Below are 17,998 nucleotides of genomic sequence, written 5' to 3'. Positions count from 1 at the left end.
TGTGAAACAGCAGCTGTGATGGGTTTGGATCTGGGAGGAGCCCTGGCCTCTGCTCAGGAGGTGCTTTGGAGGCTCATTTGCAGGCAGCGATGCCAGAAACAGGCAGGGGGGTGCTGGGGCTGGAGGTATGTCTTTGCCTCTCACTAGCAAAGCTTCTGCTCTGTGTGTTTCAACTCTGAACGGGCTTTCCTGCTGCAAGGGCTGTTCTCTGCTCCTCTGCGCTTGCCAGTGACCTTAAAAGCCCCAAGCCTGTCCTGGAGGAGGTGCTGCCCAGCACAGCACAGGCAGCAGGCTTCATCCCCAGGCAGGGGCTTGCAAAACACCCTGTTTTCCTACAGCACCAAAACCTGATGGGTATTCCTGGAAGCAAAGATGCGACAGTCCTGGTGTGGAGCTGTCCTGGTTTTGGCCCAAAACGGGCCACCTCCCACTGCTGGGAGCCCTCTGGGATGGAGTAGGGAGCTGGAGCTGGACCCTGGTGCCACCACTCGCAATGAGCCACTCTCTCACTTCCCGCAGGCGAAGCTGTCGATGTTCCTAGTGGGTGGTGACACAAAAATTCAGACATGGGAGTAAAACAGGAGCCTTACAGTAACAGACCCAGGCTGAAAGCATTCTCCCTGAAAAGCCTCACGTAGGCAAGCGTTTCAAAAACTCCCTCAAGACTCGGCATTGGGAAATCACAGCTCCAGTTGAGAAATTGCGTGGAGGTAGAAGAAAACAGGCAGAAGGGTTGGAGGGGTCAAGCCCTCGGGTGTGGAGGCACAAGGGCTGCCGTCCCCAGCACCGCATCAGAGCTGTTCCCTTCTACCACCTTCCCTTGGGCAGCTGGAGGCTGAGCCAGCCCCAGGCTGGGTCCTGGACCTCCCCACTCATACCCCTGATGGGTGCTGCTCCCCTGACTTTTCTCTCGCAGGTGCCAAACGTCACACGGGTTTGGAAAAAACAAGCTCCTCGGAGTTCAGCTGTAATGCTTCGCTCAGCAGGGTTTAAGAAGGATTAGTCATTGCGTGTTCCCGCCACGTCAGCACTCGGGCTGGGGGCTGGGAGTGTGGCAAGAGGAGGGGAACCCATTAATTTTTACCTCTCAATTGCAAAAGGAGTTAGAAACAGCATCCTTATAATGAGTAACAGTGGGAGTTTATTCCCTGCCCTGCGCACACCCTGAATATGTGATGAATGCTGTTACCCCGGCAGTGCCTGGGTGCGGGTTTGGAGTGGAGGTGTGCTGGAGGCTCGGTGGGTCCCTTTCCCCATGGATCCTTCCCGTGGTTGTAAGTCCAAGCAAGCAGAGGGATGGGGTTTTACCGCTGCACATTTTGGGCTAGCCCAGGAACCTTGATGCTTGGTCTTATCCCAGCCAGTGCCCCTTCAGAGTTCACTTTCCTGGGGAAAACATCTTTTGCAAGAGCCACTGTGTTACCTCCCCAGTGGGACCTCACCTCTGCACGGTCTGTGATGCTGTCCTACCTCAGTTTCTCTTGTCCATCAAGCATGACCCAAGGCTGGTTGTGCGAAGCGGGCTGCCTTCCCGCAAGTCGTGCAGCCGGCTCATGGCTGCTTCTTGGTATGATCCTAAAAAGAACAAAAGGGAGCGAGCATAAATGAAATTTATTGTTGGAAAATCTTAATTAGATTTTAAGCCCCAAAGGGAGAAAAGTGAGGTATTATCTGACACAGCTAATGAGTGTTAAGGGTCCATTGTTATATTTCTTGTTTACCTTTCTGTGCTGGCTGATACGGCCCGGATCCTCGCCTGTACTGCCATAATTAGGATATCTCATCTCTCACTGATAGGGTCGGGGATGCTCTTTAAAGCACAATGCTGTCTCATCCCTCCCCGGCAGGATGAGCGTGATCAGGAAGGCAACTTCTGGTGTCCCGGTGCTCGTGCCTGCTGCCTTGACCCTGTGAGCTGGGGGATGCCCTCCAGAGCCAGGACTGTACCCGATAGCCCCAGGTGGTGGGCACCTCCAACAGCCCTCAGTGACCTCTCCGAAGGGCCCTGAGCCAACTTGCCTGGAGGCCAAATCCTCCCCAGCACCTCTCTCCATGCGGTACGGGGCGTGACCATGTCCTCCACAAGTCACCCCACGCCCACTGATGAGGGGGAAGGACACCTGTAGGTACCCCATCCTACCCCTCACTCCGTAATGCCAGTATCTCTGAAGCTTGGGCTTCAGGAAGACGTTCAGGGTTGGAACCTGCTGTGGACAGGATAGTCTCCTTTTGGGCAGAAGATATTCAGGGTGGTCTTTTTGCATTACCACTTTGTTACAAGTTGTATCACAGCTTTTCTTTGTGGCCTAGGAGGGTGCAACTCATCTCTTGGACCCCCAGATAATGGGGCACCTTTATTCTGATGCTTCCCTGATCTCTCCTGAGGCTCTTTAGCCTTGGAGGTTTAAGATGTTTCTGTTCCAGCTGCGACCACAACCCTGGAGCAGCTTGGGCAGGTGGACACCTGCCATATAAATTATTCCAAGGTGATTTAATTAAAGACTTGCTGTAGGCAGGTAAACCTCTGCTAGAAGGACCACCAGCTCCAGCCCTGGCCCTGAGCAATGTAGCCTGGGGTTTATGTCCTGGCATTGGGTGTCTTGACACCCACGCGATGTGATTTGGACCTCCAGAAGCAAAAAAGGAGCCTGTCCCACTGTTGCGGTCCTTCGGGCTGGGGAAGGAGCCCAGCCACCCAGGTGGGAGCTGGGAGCATGGCGTGTAGGGGGGGTGGTGTGTGGGCAAGGGGGCTGCAAAGTTTTTGGTCTCGATTCAAGCCACTGAAAGCCCGAAGTAAAATACCATCCATTGTTGGTTTATACACCCGTAGTAGCCAAACAAACATCCCCGGAGCCTGTCCTTATCGCTTTATTACACCTGCTAGAGTGAATAGATTAAAGAGGATGGGGGAGGGGGGAGAAAGCAGAAGAATCCAGCAGAAAAACTGGGTTTTGGGATTGTTAATTATTCTCTGGGGTCTCTAATCTTTAACTGGCAAACAGCATCACTAACTGTCTTAAAGCCCATCCTGGAACATCCTGATAATAAGCCATCTGCATGAAGGCACCCCGTTATCTGCCCTCCTCCAGCCGCCTGTGACATGGCTGGAGTGGGAGATAATGAATGTGTGGTGTGTAATAACGACACGTCATTCATGATTATCGGCCTGATACCCAACCTTTTAGCTCCATTGTTTGTGCTTCAAAAAAAGAAGAAAAAAAAAAAAAGAAAAAGAGAAAATAAAAAGGAGGATGGAAAGAAGAAAAAGGGGAATTTTTGGTGCTATGGGCTGTCCCAGGGTCCCCGAAGTGTCTCCCTGCCAAAGGGGCTGGCTCTCGTAGCATCTCCCAGAGGGTTTGGTGGTACCCTGGAAGGACTCGCCAGTGGATTGGTGGCTGCTGTAGCCATGGTGATGGAGGGAGAGAGCCGAGACAGCGCAGAAATGTCACTGACTGGCAGGGAGACATTTGGGGCAAATGCTCGGGCGATTAGATCTGTGTCACCGGGCGCTGCCCGGCTCTTCGCACTGCTTTTTGCTGCTCTCAAAGCCGTTTAGTGGTGGCTTGGCAGAGGAGGTTATCTTGAACACACTGCTGTCCAGAAACTGCCAGTGTTTGAAGGCAGGGGGATGTTTGGGTTGCCCAGTTTGACCTGGATAAGCTGAAAAGTAGAAAAATTTTCTCCTGGTTGCTGCTGCGTTATGGCTCCCCAATGCATCGCTGCTGCGAGATCTTCCCCCAAAAGCTTTGGTCCTTCGAACTGCAAATCTGGGTTAAGCGTGATTCTTAAACGGGGAAGACTTTAAAGTGTTTGGCTCAGGTTACCTCAATTATTGTCAGAACTGCCTGGAATAATGATCCTTTTTTTCCATTAAAAAACGGCAGTAATTTCTCTTCTGTTTCCCGAGCAGATTTCCCAGAGCTGTTTCCCCGGCGAAGGTCTCCACTGGAAGTGGTTGGGGTTTGACCATTTGTAACAGTCAGGAGGACTCTCAGAAACCAAACAAGCAGCCTCGGTCATGACAGTGAGTAGGGTGATGGCCTCAAAACACAGGGCTGGGAGGCCAAGCAGGGCATCGTATGGAGACAAGGATGGGCAGCAGCTGTGGGTCCTCATCAGATCTAACTTTTCGTGCTCTGACCTTATCCCCCCGTGCCCAAACCAGAAGATGCCATAGGGACATCTTCAAGTGCCACCTAGTTTCCTTGGCAACCCACCACCAAGGAGTCTGGGCCGGGTCTTTGTGGCCAAGCGCTCACCAAGCTCATTGCTTGGGCCACAAGCCGGAGAGTGGATGAGCAGAGCTGCAAGGTGGCTTGCTTGTTCCCGGATGGGTGGCTGAAATGTCTGACAAATAGAGCCAGTAATGAAAAGCTGTATCAAACTACTGCCCTCCAACGGCCTTGCTGTGCTGGAGCTGTGGAGGAGGAGAGCTGGAGTCTGACCTTTGAGACCAGCCTGAGTCCACCGGCAGTGCAAGGCTGGTGGCATCAGCACCTACACAACCTGCACCCAGTCTCTTCCTGGGGTGAGAAGGGGAGGGAGCGGGAAGAAGAGGAACTCAGTCTCCAGCTGCCTTGCAAAATAAATACAAGCTGCACCTTGCTGGTTATTCACAGCATCCCTGTCCCATTAGGTGCCGAGACAACCAAAACAAAGGTTCGGATCCAGCCCTAGAGGAGTTTTGTTTCTCAAACTGAGGATGCAGCAGGAGGTGGAGACAGGGAGCAGGGGGTTGTGGGGGTTTATTCAGATGGGGAGATGCTCAGATTTGGCTGTCCTGGTCTGGGCACAAGCAGAGTTGAGCTGCCCAGACAGACAGACACGGTTTGGCTGTGTTAGTGCCTGCAGTAATGCTGGTGATGCTATTGCCATAGGCAAGAGCTGGACAAAGAGCCTTGTCTCTCACCGTGGCATGGCACGTGTGCAGCCCTCCATGCCTCAGTTTCCCCTGATGCCTGCTAAGTGCCCGGGCACTCTCAGTGACAAGCTTTCCCTGTGCTGTGGGTAATACCACCGTCGTGCTGGGGACCGCGACAGAACAGTGCCTGCTCTGCTGCCCTGCCCGGCTGAGGGTGGGGATGGGAGGGGGACGGGGATGTCCCCAGGGATGGGGCCCATCCACTGCCCTACGGGGCCTGGCCATGCTCCCTGCCAAGCCCAGGGGGTTTTGCCAGGGACCAGGGACGACTTTGGGTTTTTCTGGGTCTCCCACTGCCACCTAGTGATCCATTTCCCACCCTGGACCTGCAGCTTAGCCAGCGGGTCCCCCTTGGCCTGGGAGCCCACCTATGGCTGGTGCTGGGGTGAGGGCCTGCAGTAGGTGCCTGCACCCCCAAAAAAGCCCCGCTCCAGGACCAGCACCCATCTGCACCCCTTGGGCAGCTCACTTATGTACAGAGCAGTCCGTTATCAGCCTCTGCAGAAAAGGACTTGAGACGGACTTGTGCTTCCTCTCGGGACTTTTTGTTTTTGCAAGCTGATTTTACTCTTGCCACCAGCATTTTGGGGGTGGTGGTGGTGATTTCAGTTTTGCTTTGTTTGACCCCAGATCATTTCAGTTGTTTTCTTACCACAGAAACTCCCAGAGGCAGAGGTGAGGGCTTGGTGACCCATGGCGTGGGAGGGGTGGAAACAGGTTCCTCAGGCTCAATGGGGGGCAAACCCGCTGAAACAGCCCTTGTGGCTTGAGGAAACACTCGCAGGGCTGCACCCTTGGGCACAGCCTTGCCTCTGGGCTGCTGGGACTCATTCTGTAACCCCCCCGGCCCCCTAAATGCAAAGGAAGCTGAAGCCGAAGCCAAAGCCATGCTTGGGGAGCATCTCCACAAGGCTTTATTCTCATTTCAGAGAGGAGAACAAGGCTGATCACACATTGTTTTCAGTGTGGTGAGTGCTTTCTCCAGGTTAGCTGATGTCACGTCTCTGCGCTGGCTCCTGAGCACCCTCAGCTCAAGGAAGTTCAGCGCTAGGGCAGAATAACCCGCTGGCCTTCATCTCCATAATGGCGGGCACAGTGCCAGCCCCAGAACAGATTAGAGGGAATAATTTGGAGGGCGGTGCGCGGGGATGCAGTGCGGCTGCAGGGAAGAGCTCTCCCGCCCGGGCACATCCAGGCTGGAGGCAGAGGAGGGACGTTGTGCTCAGGCAGTGTCCAGGCTTTAGACGTCCATGCAAACCGTGCCGGCGTTGTTCACTGCCGTGCCTGAGTTGGGAACTGGCAGTGGTGCAAATACACAGGCGCGTGACAGAAGTCCTGCCAGGCAGCGTGCAAGGGCAGGTTGGAGGTGAGGAGATGAGCAGGACACGAGGATGCCTGCAGCGGTGAAGGCTGAGCCACAGCCGTGCTGTGAAACCCCCTTGGCAGTGCTGTTCCCATGCAAGGATGGGACATGGACCTGCTGGGTTCACTGTGTGTGCAAGGGGGCTCAGTGTGCCCCCCTGGACGGCAGCAGGGAGGGAGGTTAATGTGGGAGAGGTCCGAGGTGGCCAGGGTGGGTCTGTTTGGTGTTCCCCTCTTAAACTTCTGGGTGGAGGGTGGTTCTTGGGAAAGCGCTCACCCGCCACCGTGGTACCCCACAGGGTCAGTGAATCTTCTTCAAATGCAAGTGGATCCCATTGCTGGACCTGAGGATGATCTGTGGTATCAGTGTGGGAGGCTTGGATGGGTCGGGGCAGAGCTCAAAGCGGAGCAGAGTCAGGGCTAGAGCCACCTTCATCTCATTCATGGCAAACTGCTGCCCAATGCAGTTCCTGAGGAGAGAATGACAAGTGCTCATACTGCAGCCTTCATCCCCTACCGCCCCAGAGCTGGGCTCAGCCCGTGCGCGAGCTTCTCGAAGCAGCACCTTTGGGGTACTGGGGGATCTCCAGCTGCTGCAAGGATGATGCCACACCTTATCTAGGAATCCACTCATGCCACACCAAAATGCACCCAGCTCTGCAATGGGATATTGCTGTTTTTTATTAATAAGCATTGAAAAAAGATATGAGATTGACAGAACTGGGGCTTACTTCACTAAAAAGTGCTGCATGGATCCAGCTAAAAACCCAGACACCTCAGAAAGGTTATTTTTGGCTCTGTGTGGAGTATCTCCTCTTGCAAGCTACTGAGACCTCAGTATCCTACATCTGGCTATTGATACAGCATGGAAACCACAGGGACTTAGGCCCAGCTTGTCTTTGAGGTGCACTGGGTATTTACCCCTAAACAAGGGAGACCATGTTCTTAATGCAGGCAACAGAAAATTTAAATATCTCCACAAATCCACAAGAAAAGTGTGTGAAACTCTACAGCGACCACAGAGCTTGGGGTGTGGGAAATGCTCTGGAGATGATGGAGCATGGTGGAGATCCTGTTATGGAAAGCCTGCTTGAGTTGGCCAAGCCAACTTGGCTCATGGGTGCTGAGGGAGGATTAGCTTCAGGAGCTTGGCTCTGAGCTAGATCTCCCATTCAAGGCAGCCTGTGGGGAAGGAGAAGGATGAAGAATCTCCCACCTGGATCCAGCGGAGAAAGGCAGGAAAGCATGGGAGTGCCTCTGTGCTGAGTTCTCTGGAGAAAACCTCAGGGGATCATATATCTGTGAGAGCAACAAAGGCCGTTTGGTTAGTGTTGGTTCTGACATGAGCGGCACCAGCTTCTCCTCTAGTCCCCGAGGCAGGGCTGGATGTGTCCTCTGCTGCCCCAAGAGGAGCTGCAGCTGACATTCATCCCTCTGCAAAGCCAGCCAGATGGATGAGAATAGGGCACTGATGGCCATGCAGATCTTTCCCTTGGAGATATCCAGATCACCCACTACAAAGCCCAAGATGCCTGGAGGCATTTTCTCATCCATGGCAGTAATGATCAAGTCAGAATCCCTCCTGTCCAGAGATGCCTGATCCTGCGTCTCCGGAGAGCCACTAGAGAGAGGCAGCTGTGGACTCTCCTTCAGGTTTTCTGGCTATTTCTTTCCTTGAAGCCTCTAAGACATCAGCTTTGAATCACACACTGCTTGGAGGGCTTGAGACTTCTCATACCACTCTGGGACCTAAGTCTATCCAGGGCAGCTGAAAGTAGTCTGAGTACCTCTGTGTCTCCATGCATGAAGATAGACTATTCAACACCCTTTCCCAGCACTTTGTCATGTTCAAAGCCTCTGGGGTGTTTGCTAACTTCATGGAACTTTACGTTTAGATATGGACTGTTAGAATAAGAGGGGAAAAAAACCCCCATGGCAGTGAGACACAGGCTGCCTTGTTCAAGGGGAGTGCATGTCTGGGCTCAGAGACCATCTTCCCCTTCTTGTTGTAAAGGTAAAATACCTCAGGGTCTTCCCACACATCCCGGTTCCTGTGAATAGCAAATATGTTCAGTCCAACCTGGCAGCCTGGAAAAGAAAAGTGAGAAAAAGCTAGTGACATCTCAGAGTGAAGACCCAGGAGAGGTGTTTGTGGGGTGCTCTCCCTCCCTGGACCCTACAGGGGCTGTTGCAGGAGATCTGGCAGGGACGATGCCCAGCCCGTCCAGGCAGGTAATCTCCTGAAACCCTCACATGGAAGAAACAATGGCCTCAGAACTGGGCCCCATTTTCGTATCAGTGGACGAACTTTTAGTCTTGGCCAGGATCAACACTCTGCAAGTCCCCTTTGAACTCTGAACACCCCAGTGCCCTGGAACATGTCCTTGGGCTCTCTCCAGCCACCCTTCCAGGAAAGCTGTGATGGTGAGCTGTGGTGGCCCTGTACAGCCCTTTGGAGAGAGAAAAGAGGCTGGAAGCCCCACCAGCCCCTCCACACAGCAGCTCTAGCGAGGATGCCCCACTTGTCATGGACAGCAGCATGAAGGATGAACAAAGTCAACAGACCTGCTGGCAAGCTGCGTCCATCGGGAAATGTGACAGATTTAGAGAGGTATCGGGACACAGAAGGAACTGGTGGGAACAGGCGCAAGCTCTCTTTGATGCACATAGTGGTGTAAATCATCTTCCCAAGGTCGTCCCTGAAAGCAAACCGGATGGTCAGGCTGTGTTTGAGTGGCAGCAATGAGGACACCAGCAATGGGGACTGGGCGGGCTAGGCCACCGTGTCTCCTGTCTCCTGCTGGGGTTTCTCCTTCTCGTAGTCCTCCATTTGCTGCCAGTATTGCTACATGAAAAGCAGAATGCCCCAGTGCAGATGCAGTATAAGGTGGATGAAGTTTCCTTCTCAGAATGAGGGAAAAGAGTTCAAAGTAAAGGAATAAGAAGCCCTAGCTCACCACTCAATGGTATCTCGGTCTCCCAAGATCCCCTGGATCTCCTCCCTGCACCGTTGCTGGTACTCTGGGTACAATGACAGGCAGTACAAGAGCCAGGAGATCCCACTGGCTGTGGTATCGTGACCCGCAAACATGAACGTGTCCACCTCAGCACGCAGGTCCTCATCGGGTAGCCCAACTCCATTTGTATCCTAACAAAGAGGAGAGTATATCATTCTCAAGCGCGCATTAATTGGACTTGCTCCTTTGGGTATAAAAATAACCCCAAATGCTGATGAAGAAGGGCCCGATTTGGTATCTTTTGTATCTCCCTGTACATCAGGAAGTAAGCCAGTAGAAAATATATCCAATACATGTAAGAACAGTCAGACCTGCTGATTGCTGACTCTGCGGTCAACAGAGCTACAGAGTTGGGCTTTGGTGGGATACCAGATCCCAGCCCTTCAGAAGGACACCCTATTTGATCCCCTACCAAGGGTCCCTGTTACATTTTTCAGTAGTTTGGTTTGGCCAACTTTTGTTTCAGATTGAGACACAAAAGAAAGCAGTGGCTCCAGAAAGACAGAGTGAGCACAGAGTATGACTCCTTCCTGAACACCAAAACGGCAGCTTCGGTCCAGAGTATCTGAAGATGTCTGTGAAGGTAAAACTACAGAAGGTAAGAAACCAAATCTCTTGAGAGGACTACAGCCAAGGTGGCCCCCTTGTAACCTTTCCAAAGATCTCATTCTTCTCTGGTTTCTGATAGCTCACTTATTTTAAACTATTAATGTGCTCAATGAAAATGAACAAGGAAGATGAAAGTCTGCCCGAGCTATTTATGTTCAGTCACCGTATCTCACACATTTGTATTTCCTTCTTTTTCAATCCACCTTTCCCTGAGCTAGGAAATCTGGAGTGGGGAAGCTGTTGCCAGCAACTCCAGCCAGGGGTGGTGAGCTCTCTGCTGATGCATCCTTGGTGCCATGCAGGTATGTTCTTTGGCATTTGATATGATTATTTCAAACATTCACCTTGGTACAAAGAAGAATGTCCAGAAAATCCAGGTGTCTCTTCTTCTGGATCTTGTCAAGTTCCTTCTCACTGGAAAGCAACATCTTTCTTTCTTTTATTACCTTATCTGCATAGAATAATGATCAGTTAGATGCATCCTGCCCCTCCAGAGACCCGATGTACTTGTCTGCTCAGTCAGCAGCTTGGACTCTGTTTGATGTGTAACCCTCTGGCCAGTGCATGCTGCAACCCCGCTCTGAGCTGCTCCAGATGCAAGTCAGGGAGAGGTTCAGCTGGGAGACAGGGCTGGGGAGAAAGGGGGAGAAATACCTGTGTGGGTATGCGCCAGCTTGCAGGCATGCTGAAACTCTTGGCCTTTGCGAGTCAAGTCATAGAAGATATCCTTGTAAGAAAAAGTCTGGAATCTATTGTTCACGAGGCAGCTCAGGTCATAAACAGCTCTGATATAGTAGTCTGAGTTGCTATAAGGAGATCAAGGTTAAAGCTGGTGTTGCTTGTAGCATGCTTGTTGCATGTAGCAACATGAGTGGAGAAATAGGAGCACTTGCTCTCCCAGAGTTTGAAAGTTCAGGCACTGACCTCTGAGTCTGACAGTTGGTGTTATAACTGAAGGCACATTTCATGATGCTGTCTAGCGTCATCAGGCTGACGTCTTGAAAGACCTCCACTGACTTCCTCTCTGTGTTCTTCTTTTCCCATTTATCCTAGTGGTGGAGACAGGGGTAAGGAGGGACAGAGTACCATCTGGGATCAGGTCATATTTTCCTGTCCCTCTTCACAGATCCACACTGCTAATTACTTTATTTTCTGCAAGCAGGGCCCCTAGTTCACTATATATTCTGTGAATTTAATAAAACTTTTCTGTGCATTTCTTTTTCCACGTTTACCATTACTGGGCTAGGAAAGGATATTCTATCAGTGGTTGATTTTATTGGAAAGCAGATAAAAGAGAATAAGTGGAATGGCCAGAGGAAGGTGAGGGGAGCAATTTCAGAACTTCAAAACTACCCAAAAAGTTCCATGAAACTCTAGGAACCACCTAAGTCCAGTCTCTTTCCCTCAGTCATTCCCAGACCTGGTTCTTTTTGCTGCTGCACAGCTGAAAGGTAAAAGTAGCAGGAGTGGTGATTCTTACCAGCATGACTTTGACTGAATCTGACATCAGGGCCACATAAGATTTCAGCACGTCGTAATGAAAGGCTGGGGTGAGCAGCTTCCGATGCTGGAACCATTTGGTTCCATGCAAGATCAACAGCCCATGCCCTGGAGACACAAACAGCAAAGGCGCAATCAGCTGATCACGGCTCTGACAGCCTTACTGCTGCTTTTGGCCAAGCACAGGCTAACGTGCAGGGTCTGGCAGGAGGAAGAGTTGGTGGTGGAGCCTTTTCTCCAGCCTCTCTGAGGCCGTTCACAGCAGTGCTCTTTGGATGGAGGAGAAGCATGCCCATGTGTCCTTCACTGCAACCAGCTGTGCACACCTAATCTACCCTGAAACCAAACCCATGATGGCAGAGGCACAGGACTTGCTCTCTCAGATGGGTTTTTCTGCCCTAAATGAAATACCTGGGGGCCTTGTGCAGCACACGCTGACAGTTGTTAGCAGGACCCTGGAGGGCTACCTCAGAGCTCTGTGCAAGCCACGAACCTTCCTGTCCTTGGTGTGTCTCACCCCGGTTATCCGCGGTAGCGTTCAGTCCCTAAACAAACTGAAAGTTGCTTTATGAAGGCCAAGGTGTGTGATCCAAGGCAAAGCCACCTGATGTGCTCCATGACTAGGTGGGCACCATCAGTACTAATGCTCACACTCAAACAAACCTTCTTATTTGCAAGCTCTGGTTTTAGAATGGAAGAAAGCAAAATAAAGGAAGACAAGAGAGAAGCCGCTCAAATGTGCAATATGGCTGAAAGGGATAATGGAAGAGAATGACTTACCGATCCAGGGAACTAAGAATTTGTAGGGTACATTGGACTTGCGATCTGCAAAACAAAATAGATACCAGAACAGTATGAATGGCTAATGGATTCAACATAACAAAAAAGAAAATTCAGGATAAATTGACATTAGATTTCAGCCTCTAAACCACAACGTAGAATTAGTCTCATTTCAATATGGAAAATAATCTAACACTAGAGGTAGAGTTTAAAAGTGGTCTTCTATAAATATGACCTTAGTGGACTTGAGAAAACCAGAGAAAGGTGTAGTGAAAATTGTGGGTGGAGAAGAAATGGCCATGGCAAATCTCGAAGTTGAGAACAATGGATGGTAGTGGAGATGCCCATGTATGTACCACTCACAGGCATCATGCTCCACAGAAAGGAGCAGAGAAGAAGACTTGAGATGTCTTCTGAGAGCCATTGCTATGCCAGACCACCCACATTACTGGGTTTGCTGGGAAACACAGATATTGTAGTGGCAGATGCCATAGAAGACAGTAAGACCAATGATAATGGAGAAAATGGACTGGGAGGAACAGGCACGTGGTCATTGTTTTGCACGAGAATACAAACTGCTCCATGAAACCTGGGGTGGGCTGGGAGTTTGTGAAGGGGAGCAAAGGAGGAATTGCAATAGCTGTGAAGGAAGCTGGCAGAGGGGATGACTCCAGGCAAGTTTCCCATTATTTTCTCGGTAGGGAAGTGTCAGGATATGACTTTCCAAAACCAGATGTAGAGACTTACCTGTTTGGCCAAGTATGCTTTTGGCATATTCAGGATGGTGGATTATTAGAGAAGGCAGGACTGGTCCAAACCATCTAGGAAAGGCATAGGGGTATTCTTCTCCCCATGACACTATCTGGTCTAACATTTTATCAGCAGTTATCTGCAATGACAGTTAAGCAGGGACTGAATTCAGGCAGAGAAAGAGGGATGTGTCAGGGACAGCAGAGGCTAAACTTGCCCTCTCATGGAAAGCACATGCAAGACATCCTCTCCTGGGAAACGGGGAGAGACCAGGTGGACTTGGCACAGGGAGGCTTTCCATGCTCGAGGTGGAGGAGATGCTGGGCATGGCAAAGGGACCGTGCACAGGTGGCAAAGCTGCCTGAGCCGCCACGTCCCTGCAGCACAAGGCAGGTCCATGGAGGGTCCGTAGCTGGGGCCCGGCTGCAGTCGAGCTGCGTTAGGACAGCCTGGGCTTGGAGAGGCTTGGTGTCACACTCGGGAGCTACAGCTGCTATGGGCAATGCCAGGATGCCCAGTGAACAGGCCAGGGGGACCAAGGCTGTTACAGCCCTGTTCTCTAAATTCAGCAGTGCAAGGTGGGCATGCAACATGAAAGCGAAAACATCTGCACTATAGAAGGATGAAAATGCCTGCGATAAAATGCGCTGCTTTTGTGGCCATGTCTTCTAAAGTGGGTGTAGGGGGAGAGACTCTTATTGGTAGAAGGTTTAATGCAGAAAAGAGACATTTTATAGTTGCTCATATTTAAATAACTTCATGAAAGTCCCAGAAATCACCTAACTCCATGTTTAAGCACATGATCCCAAACAACATGTCTCTGTTTTTTATCAAAATTATGTCCATTTCATATCCAGGCACCCTTTCTGCCTGCCCTGCAAAAGTCTTGGCACTCCCTGCACAAAGAGGTCCTCTCCTGTAGGAAGGAAAACGAGCAGGGGACATGCACACCCCACCCGGTGCCCCCTCACATCCTGACTGATATCTTCCACTGTTGTTGGCACAAACCACCCTGATTGAGCCTAACTCCCTCCTTACCAGGTGATTGTGGCCATAGAGCCAGTGTTTTGGGGGACCAGGGAATGCCTCCAGAGCTTTGATGAGTTTCTTCTTCTCCCGGTAGAACTGGACCACCTTCAGCAGCACAAAGATGCCACCAAGCACCACAGACAGCTGCAAAACGACAGCAGAAGGTCTGGCTATGTTGTCCAGCAGAGATGCCATGCTGGCCCTGTGTCCGGGATGCCTGACACTGCCTTCTCCTGCCCACTCCTCTTCTGCTCCTCCTGCGCCTGTGCCTGATGGGGAGCTAGGTGCAGGTAAAAATCCTCTCCCTCCTGCTCTGCTGAAGTTGAGCCTGATGAAGCGCTGCTGGCAGCAATTTATAGCAGCAGGAACATCATGGTAAGCAATGCGTCAGCTTGGCCGGCAGCCCGATTGCCCACTGCTCCCGCTCACCCTTTGACCTGCTTCCAGCAACCTGTGGATGGAGGCGGCTTGTTAACAAACAACCTGTACAAATTTCCTACTTTCTTTGAAGTCCCGTACACCCCAGCAGCAAGTAAAAGCACTCACAGTCATCCATGCCCAGGTGGACGAAGCCATAGGAGGGAGGAGGTGAGAGGTAGCCAGGCTTGGGCTCTAGCTGAGCTCCAAGCTGTCCTCAGCCAATTCAGGTCTGGAAGCTGTTCATCTGCTGGCATGAAGTGAGGAACAAATGGGCCACCTCTGCCCAACACATGGGCTGCACAGATCCAGCCACCTTCAGCTATAAAAGCAGTGCCCTGAGTGACTGCAACATCACACAGCACTGCCAGACTATAATCAAGAGAACGGACATAACCCAATCAGCACACAAGGAACCGTGGCCCAGGTCTCCAAGAGGTACTACCATGGACAAGCCAGGAGACAAAACTGCTGCCCAGAAGAATTACCATGGTCAATAGATAAGACAAGGAGAGGAAGAGCAGCAGAGCAGTAAAATGAGCTGCAGCAAGATTGAGGGCATGTCTAACCTGACAGGGAGGCGTGATGGTAAGGTCATGTTCCCTCTACAGTCCTGGTGAGTCCTCCTTCCCCTGTCTACACGGCATCTCACCATCTTCCAGAAAAGGCTCCACATCACCGCATTTACCTCTCCAACGCAGTGCAGTTGTGGACTGTGCAACGCGGTTGGGCCCCAGGTAGGACCCCTTCTAGCAGTCCCTGAGCAGATCCTACCGGTTACCTGAGCTCACATCCCGTAGGCACAGAAGCCTGGAATGGCTTGGAGGGAATTGCGGGGTAGGTGGAGGACTTGGGCTGGAAGTCTGTTGCGTGTGGGTGGCTTCCAGGCATATTGCGAAGAGGAGGATCCCCCAGATGGGCTGAAATCATTTCCCATTTGGATGTCGGGATATTATAAGGATCAGATGGGTCATCAGCTGCTGAACATGGTAGTCTGATGAGCTACTACATAGGGGCTGCTGAATTTTGTGGGTCTTTCTCTTCAATTTAACGTCTGAGATGAGGGTCTTCTGATGTTTGGACACTTTTCTTTAGTTTTTAGTCTAAATTACACCATGGCCAATTGAAACCCATGTTTTCTGCTAGTAGAGTCACTCTACCGAAAAAACTACTGTTTATCTGGTATTCATTGTCCAGACGTATCCTTTTTATAGCAACAGAGACATGGAGGTTGTTCGCTGAAGCGAATCTGCACAGCCCCAATGAAAATATTTAAACTTTTTAGACACAAAGAATATATGAAAAATCTTACAAGACCCACTGTCTGGGAATTACCTGACTCCACAAAAATGTCTGAAAGTTAGTGAAGTGAGTAACTTTTCCCTCAGCTGGCTTGTGGCCTATTTGTTAATTAATGACTGCCAAGATGAAGCCCTAGGTACAGACAGTACCATTTATATTTCAGTCTCAGGGAGTTGTGAAGTGTGTGGCTGCTACGACCCCTTCGAGGGATTGTTGATATATCGCTCATCCATTGTTACACGTTGCTCGCTGCGAACAGGCTGAAGGTCACGGTGTGTGCCAGTTTGTGTGTAACGTGGGAAGGGGCCCAGCTGCGAAAGCTGGACTCATCCCGTGCTCTTTGAGAGAAAAATCGACAGGCTGCAGAAATGCTTAGGTGCGGTGCGCAGCACTCCTCAGGAAGCAGCATTGTTAAAGCAACTCCCTTTTCACCTGAAATTTTCACACGCAACTTCTCCGAGCTTTCAACTCCTCTTGGGAGCTCACAGCATAAAGCCCCATATCTGAGGGCATTTGGGGGAGTTTTACTTTGCATCTGTGCAGATTCCCTTGCTGAAATTGCGCATTTCAGCTCCCAAGCCAGCCTCTATCATGCGTGTCCAGATGCCTGCTAAAGTTTGGGCTGAAGAGGGGATCTGTCCATTGCTTCTGCATGCTGGTAGTAGAAGACTGCCCTAGAAACACACTTTTCTCTTGAAAGACATCAACTCTGTGATCGACTCTTAGTCTGTTCCTGGGCTGCAAATACCCTTTTGCTAGTCTGCCAAGGTTGTCTGTAACACTAAGTTTCTTTGGCATTTCCCTGGAAATAATGATTGCATAAGTTCCTCAGCTGGGATAAGGTGACCCAGTCAACACTACAGCTGTCCACATGGCACTGGGCTTTTGTTAGCATGGCAGGAAGACGCATTGGAAAGAGCCAATGACAACAGCTGAAAATCTCTTATATCTCCCCAGACTTGGGTGCTTTGGCTGCTTGAGCCTTGTCCTAGCACATTTCTTCAGCTCCCCAATGTGACTGTCCCCTGAACTGGACCCCTGTAACTTACACTAAGATGGTGTCCCTGGTTCTTCAGACTGGGAAGAAGAGGAAGGAGGAGTTATATTCTCTGGCTGGCATTTGTCATCCTGCTTTCTCATCGTCAATTGCTGACATGCTGAGTCCTTTGGGCCAGAGCCTGCTAAGTCATTACAGCCACATCCGTCAACAATTTTAAAGTTCAAAGAACACACCGACTCTCCTTGTGTTGCCTTGGAGGACATCCCTGGCAGGCACTGAACAGCGTTAGCTTTTCACACACTTGGCCATCTTTATGAAACTAAGTGTATCTCGCCAGCTGGATCTGTGCAAAAGTTCAGAGGAGAGTTAAAGGTTGTTCTTTAGAGGCAGAAAGCTGCAGTCTGTCAGATTGGGCATTTCTTAGGGAAGGCTTTGGCTGTAGCCAGAGCAAGAGGGACCCGATCTGCCATGACAACTTCACACTCCTGAGCAGGAGCACCTGACTCCAGGGACCTCATGGCCGTCGAAAGTGTAGGAGACACATCTAGTACCTCTGGATCTTCCTATGATCCTCCACCTGTCCTGCAGCACCGTGATTAATGGGCTTCCCATCAGGAGAGGAGGCAGTGCAAGCTGGTTGGCCAGCTGGCCAGTTGGCTGGTTGGCCAGCTGACTGGGAAGCGTGTGGGTTGCAGCTGGTCGGGAGGCTCCTGCTGATACTTCTTGCCTACCTGACGAGGAGGAGGATGAACATGCAGCACAAGGAGCCACTTTTGGGCTGTCTGAGCTGGATCCATGGCTCTGCAAACTGCCTTCAAAATGTGGGGCTGACCTAAATAGCCTGGGCAGGTGAAGGGTGTGAGGAGAACAATGTTACCATGCGCTTTCTCTCATTATCAGATGAGGTCACAGAGAGAGTTTGGACAGGTCTAACACGATGCTTAGGTTTAACCTTAATGTTAGGTTCAAGTGGTGTATGCTACAAGAGACCCCATTCCCCATCTCCAATGCATCATGGACTCTGCCCCGAAGCTGTCCCTCCTCCAGGCTTTTTTTCCACTCAACCAGCTCTAAAATGGCCTTTAGGCTCTTTCAGAGATCCCCCTCTAGGAAACAGTCCATAGAAAACTAGCCTCTTGTCTGGCCTTGCCCGTGACTATGGAGGGAGGAGAAGGGGAGCTCCACGGAGCTGAGAACATTGGAAGGTGGGATTGCTACTGTGAGTCCCTCATGTGAAGACCTGCAGCACGCTCATAAATCCAGCAATGTCATGTAGTTGGGTGCCTTACAAGGTCCACATAAGGAAAACAG

At 51.0% G+C, this 17,998-nt stretch overlaps 1 protein-coding gene across 1 annotated transcript; it reads right to left on the bottom strand.

Annotated features, from left to right (window-relative positions):
• Positions 1 to 6,584: 6,584 nt before the first annotated feature.
• LOC127019124 (cytochrome P450 4B1-like) lies at positions 6,585 to 14,163 on the bottom strand. The gene is made up of 12 exons (XM_050901050.1): positions 13,978 to 14,163; positions 12,937 to 13,078; positions 12,190 to 12,234; positions 11,390 to 11,517; positions 10,834 to 10,958; positions 10,564 to 10,715; positions 10,254 to 10,360; positions 9,241 to 9,431; positions 8,849 to 8,982; positions 8,307 to 8,371; positions 7,500 to 7,582; positions 6,585 to 6,753 (listed from the first exon to the last, which is right to left on the bottom strand). The coding sequence occupies exons 1-12, from the start codon at positions 14,161 to 14,163 to the stop codon at positions 6,585 to 6,587; spliced, it is 1,527 nt and encodes a 508-aa protein (XP_050757007.1).
• Between the last annotated feature and the right edge of the window lie 3,835 nt (positions 14,164 to 17,998).

This window comes from Gymnogyps californianus, chromosome 8, assembly GCF_018139145.2.
Source record: "Gymnogyps californianus isolate 813 chromosome 8, ASM1813914v2, whole genome shotgun sequence".
In the NCBI taxonomy this organism is placed as follows: Eukaryota; Metazoa; Chordata; class Aves; order Accipitriformes; family Cathartidae; genus Gymnogyps; species Gymnogyps californianus.
The sequence above is the reverse complement of the archived record's forward strand: the minus strand, read 5'-3'. Positions and strand labels throughout refer to the sequence as shown.

What these genes read in the sequence shown, in the direction of transcription:
- LOC127019124 (XM_050901050.1), bottom strand. Translation starts at nt 14,163, where the DNA reads ATGGCATCTCTGCTGGACAACATAGCCAGACCTTCTGCTGTCGTTTTG. An exon ending in TCTATGGCCACAATCACCTG is followed by an intron (nt 13,079 to 13,977) that starts GTAAGGAGGGAG and finishes CTGTCATTGCAG; the next exon opens with ATAACTGCTGATAAAATGTT. An exon ending in ACCAACTGTCAGACTCAGAG is followed by an intron (nt 10,716 to 10,833) that starts GTCAGTGCCTGA and finishes ATCTCCTTATAG; the next exon opens with CAACTCAGACTACTATATCA.